General features: G+C 46.9%; 1 protein-coding gene across 6 annotated transcripts in view; it reads right to left on the bottom strand.

Annotated features, from left to right (window-relative positions):
- cemip (cell migration inducing hyaluronidase 1) overlaps positions 1-6,000 on the bottom strand; it is an 83,769-nt gene that overhangs the window by 10,415 nt on the left and 67,354 nt on the right. For all 6 annotated transcript variants that reach the window (XR_013654982.1, XM_078944825.1, XM_078944824.1 and 3 more), the window contains 2 exons: positions 4,615-4,830; positions 3,502-3,713 (listed from right to left, as the gene is read on the bottom strand). Coding sequence is in view for 5 of the 6 variants with exons in the window: in XM_078944825.1 (XP_078800951.1) it covers positions 3,502-3,713; positions 4,615-4,830 (428 nt within the window). In the remaining variant the exon portion in view is untranslated. The remainder of the gene's footprint in view (positions 1-3,501; positions 3,714-4,614; positions 4,831-6,000) is intronic.

Here is a 6,000-nt window from a genome sequence, read left to right as displayed (position 1 = left end):
ATCTATCCATCCATTTACCCATCCATCCATCCACCCATCCAACCATCCATTCATCCATTTACCCATCCATCCATCCACCCATCCAACCATCCATCCACCCATCCAACCATCCATTCATCCATCCATTCATCCATCCATCCATCCATCCATCCACCCATCCAACAGTCCATCCACCCATCATTCCACCCATCCAACCATCCATTCATCGAGCCATCCATCCATCCATCCATCCATCCAACCATCCATTCAAACGTTCCATCCAACCATCTATCCATCCATTTACCCGTCCATCCATCCATTCATCCATCCATACATCCATCCAACCATCCATTCATCCATCCATTCAAACGACCCATCCAACCATCCATCCACCATTCCAACCATCCATTCATCCATCCATTCATCCATCCATCCATCCATCCATCATTCCACCCATCCAACCATCCATCCACCTATCCAACCATCCATCCACCCATCCAACCATCCATCCACCCATCCAACCATCCACTCATCCAGCCATCCATCCATCCATCCATCCAACCATCCATTCAAACGTTCCATCCAACCATCTATCCATCCATTTACCCGTCCATCCATCCATTCATCCATCCATCCATCCAACCACCCATCCAACCATCTATCCATCCATTTACCCATCCATCCATTCACCCATCCAACCATCCATTCATCCATTTACCCATCCATCCATCCACCCATCCAACCATCCATCCATCCAACCAACCATTCAAACGATCCATCCAACCATCTATCCATCCATTTACCCGTCCATCCATCCATTCATCCATCCATCCATCCATTCATCCATCCATCCATCCATCCATCCAACCATCCATTCATCCATCCATCCATCCATCCGTTCAAACGATCCATCCAACCATCTATCCATCCATTTACCCATCCATCCATCCTTTCATCTATCCATCCATCCATCCATCTATCCATCCATTTACCCATCCATCTATCCATTCATCCATCCATCCAGTCAAACGATCCGTCCAACCATCTATCCATCCATTTACCCATCCATGCGTCCATTCATCTATCCATCCATCCATCCATCCATCCATCCACCCATCCAACAGTCCATCCACCCATCATTCCACCCATCCAACCATCCATCCACCTATCCAACCATCATTCCACCCATCCAACCATCCATCCAACCATCCAACCATCCATTCATCTATCCATCCGTCTAGCCAGTCCATCCACCTATCCAACCATCCATCCACCCATCCAACCATCCATCCACCCATCCAACCATCCATTCATCCATCCATCCATCCAACCATCCATTCAAACGTTCCATCCAACCATCTATCCATCCATTTACCCGTCCATCCATCCATTCATCCATCCATACATCCATCCAACCATCCATTCATCCATCCATTCATCCATCCATCCACCCATCCAACCATCCATCCAACCATCCATCCACCTATCCAACCATCATTCCACCCATCCAACCATCCATCCACCCATCCAACCATCCATTCATCTATCCATCCGTCTAGCCCTTCCATCCACCTATCCAACCATCCATCCACCCATCCAACCATCCATTCATCCAGCCAGCCATCCATCCATCCATCCATCCATCCATCCATCCATCCATCCAACCATCCATTCAAACGTTCCATCCAACCATCTATCCATCCATTCATCCATCCATACATCCATTCATCCATCCATTCAAACGACCCATCCAACCATCCATCCACCCATCCAACCATCCATTCATCCATCCATTCATCCATCCATCCATCCATCCATCATTCCACCCATCCAACCATCCATCCACCTATCCAACCATCCATCCACCCATCCAACCATCCATCCACCCATCCAACCATCCATTTATCCAGCCATCCATCCATCCATCCATCCATCCATCCAACCATCCATTCAAACGTTCCATCCAACCATCTATCCATCCATCCACCCATCCAACCATCCATTCATCTATCCATCCGTCTAGCCCTTCCATCCACCTATCCAACCATCCATCCACCCATCCAACCATCCATTCATCCAGCCAGCCATCCATCCATCCATCCATCCATCCATCCATCCATCCATCCATCCATCCATCCAACCATCCATTCAAACGTTCCATCCAACCATCTATCCATCCATTCATCCATCCATACATCCATTCATCCATCCATTCAAACGACCCATCCAACCATCCATCCACCCATCCAACCATCCATTCATCCATCCATTCATCCATCCATCCATCCATCCATCATTCCACCCATCCAACCATCCATCCACCTATCCAACCATCCATCCACCCATCCAACCATCCATCCACCCATCCAACCATCCATTTACCCGTCCATCCATCCATCCATCCAACCATCCATTCATCCATCCATCCAACCACCCATCCAACCATCTATCCATCCATTTACCCATCCATCCATCCACCCATCCAACCATCCATTCATCCATTTACCCATCCATCCACCCATCCAACCATCCATCCATCCAACCAACCATTCAAACGATCCATCCAACCATCTATCCATCCATTTACCCGTCCATCCATCCATTCATCCATCCATCCATCCATCCAACCATCCATTCATCCATCCATCCGTTCAAACGATCCATCCAACCATCTATCCATCCATTTACCCATCCATCCATCCTTTCATCTATCCATCCATCCATCCATCCAACCATCCATTCATCTATCCATCCATCCATTCAACGATCCATCCAACCATCTATCCATCCATTTACCCGTCCATCCATCCATTCATCTATCCATCCATCCAACCATCTATCCATTTACCCATCCATCTATCCATTCATCCATCCATCCAGTCAAACGATCCGTCCAACCATCTATCCATCCATTTACCCATCCATGCGTCCATTCATCTATCCATCCATCCATCCATCCATCCACCCATCCATTCATCCATCCATTCATCTATCCATCCATCCATTCAAACGATCTATCCAGCCATCCATTTAACCATCCATCCATCCGTTCATCCATCCATCTATCCAACCACCCATCCAACCATCTATCCATCCATTTACCCGTTCATCCATCCATTCATCTATCCATCCACCCATTCAAACGATCCATCCAACCATCTATCCATCCATTTACCCATCCATCTGTCCATTTATCTTTCCATCCATCCATTCAAACTATCCATCCAACCAATAATTTAACCATCCATCCATCCATTCATCTATCCATCCATCTATCCATCCATCCATCCAACCATCCATTCATCTATCCATCCATCCATTCAAACGATCCATCCAACCATCCATTTACCCATCCACCCATCCATTCATCATCTATCGATTCACTCATCCAACCAACTATTCATTCACCCATTCAACCAATCAACCGTTCATTCATTAATCCAACAATCCATCATTCATCCATCCATGATGGAATCACAGAGGTGCTCATGCACTCCGTCCACTTGCACTGCAGTCACTAACTTGTTGAAGTTGATTAGCCACACGGTGACCTCAGCTGGTGCCACCTGGTCCCAGTGGACAGTGTAACCTTTGGCCAAAGAGACCACTGGTTGGAACTGCTGGTAGTGTTTCTTCTTGCCCAGAGCGCCCTCTAGTGTCAGCAGCCTGTCAGGGTACTCATTCCTTACCATGAGCATGTTCAGGTTGGCCGGGTTCCGTATCTGGATGTAAACCTGAAGCAAGAAGCACGAGGATGTGTTTGAAACCTGGGATCAAGTAGATTGTGAGCTAACAGTGAGAACAGCAGTGCACGTGAAGGAGAAATACCTCTGTGGAGATGAAGCTGCTTCATGAAGCATTCTGGAAGGGGTTTGAAAGCCTTTCATGTTTAGATTGAGGAAGCTGAGCACCAAGATGGCATGAGTGAATGCCTTTGGTGAATCTTCTGGTGGGACTAATGGAAATGCTCTTTCTCCAGGAGCTTCCTTTTTGCACAGTGGTGAACTTCAGAATTCAGGGTCAATCAGTGGATCACACAACAGTCATGACCTGATTACATCCATTTTCGTAACCAGCTGAATCCTTTTCGGGTCACGGGGATGCTATCCCAGCTACTGTTGGGCGAAGGCGGGGTACACCCTGGACAGGTCGCCAGTCTGTCGCAGGGCCACACTCTCACTCACCAAGGGCCAATTAGAGTCACCAATTAACCTATGAAACTGTTTTTTTGACTGTGGGAGGAAGCCCGAGTGTCTGGAGAAAACCCACGCATGAACACTGAAAGGCCACACTAAAAATTTCAACCTGGGCCGTCTCGTTGTGAAGCGAGAGTGCTAAGTATAAAGAACTATGTTCGCTTTTATTACACAATTACCGGTATGAAGCCCATTGAGACGACTATTGTTGTAAGTATTAGCCTATGTAAATAAAATTGAATTGAATTGAACCACTGCTCCACAGTCCAGCCCGATCAAATGACAACTTCATTTTTCACTCCAACTAAAGTCTGATCTCACCGTACAGTAGTATGGATTCCTGCAGGTCTACCAGCTTCTTCAAGTCCTACAAAAACCAACGTTGCAGCAGAACACCTGAGCAGTAAAGTACACAGGTGTGCAGCAAGGCCACACCCACCTGGGCGTAGTGCCCACTGCAGATTGCAGCTCTCCAGTCAGGGACGTCCACACAGTCGGGGTGACGCAGAAGCCAGTTGTCCTCTTTCACCAGGAAAGCTCCGGGATATTCGCTGACAGAACCATCCACGTCGTGGAAGATGGTGGTTTTATCACCATCCATGTGCATTTCACTGAACCAGGGCCCCGGTTCCCCAAAAAACACCCGTGAGGTCATCTGTAGACAGGAGATAGCTCTGTTTTAAAGGCATGGACACAATCCGCAGTCTTCAAGATCTATTCTTCTGCCACTGTTTCTTTTTTTTACGAAGGAAAGTTCATTATGGCCTATTGAGGACCTCCTCCTCTAGACTCCAGCTGATGAACACTCATTGGCCACTTCATTAGGTACACCTGTCCAACTGCTCGCTGACGCAAATGTCTAATCAGCCAATCACACGGCAGCAACTCAATACATATAGGCATGTAGACATGGTCCAGACGATCTGCTGCAGTTCAAACTGAGCATCAGAACGGAGAAGAAAGGTGATTGAAGTGACTTTGAACGTAGCATGGTTGTTGGTGCCAGACGGGCTAGTCTGAGGGTTTCAGAAAACGCTGATCTACTGGGATTTTCACCCACAACCATCTCTAGGGTTTACAGAGAATGGTCCAAAAAGATAAAATATCCAGTGAGCAGCAGTTCTGTGGGTAGAAATGTCTTGTTGATGCCAGAGGTCAGATGTCAGACTGGTTCCAGCTGATAGAAAGACAACAGGAACTCAAAGAACCACTGGTTCCAACCGAGGTCTGCAGAAGAGCATCTCTGAAAGAAGAACACGTCCAACCTGGAGGCAGATGGACTACAGCAGCAGAAGACCACACCAGGTACCACTGCTGTCAGCTAAGAACAGGAAACTGAGGCTACAATTCCCACAGACTCACCAACACTGGACCATAGAAGATGGAAAAACATCTGGTCTGATGAGTCTCCATATCTGCTGCCACATTCAGATGGTAGGGTCAGAATTTGGCCTCAACAACATGAAAGCATGGATCCATCCTGCCTTGTATCAACGGTTCAGGCTGGTGGTGGTGGTGTCATGGTGTGGGGGATATTTTCTAGACACACTTTGGACCCCTTAGTACCAGCATTGTTCCAACGCCACAGCCTATGTATTGCTGCTGACCATGACCATCCCATTCTGACCACAGTGAACCATCTTTGATTTGATTTTTTGATTTGAAATGGTTTGTTTCAAGCAATCAAATAAGAATAATACACAAAACAATAAAATCATCAGTTATACATTCATACAATGACGAATCAAACTTAGGATAATTAGACATATTAATACTTCCAGATGCTACTTCCAGCAGGATAAGGCTCCAGGTCATCAAGCTGGAA

The sequence above is a fragment of the Oryzias latipes genome, chromosome 3 (assembly GCF_053564925.1).
Source record: "Oryzias latipes strain Hd-rR chromosome 3, Olatipes_Hd-rR_3.1".
In the NCBI taxonomy this organism is placed as follows: Eukaryota; Metazoa; Chordata; class Actinopteri; order Beloniformes; family Adrianichthyidae; genus Oryzias; species Oryzias latipes.
The sequence above is the reverse complement of the archived record's forward strand: the minus strand, read 5'-3'. Positions and strand labels throughout refer to the sequence as shown.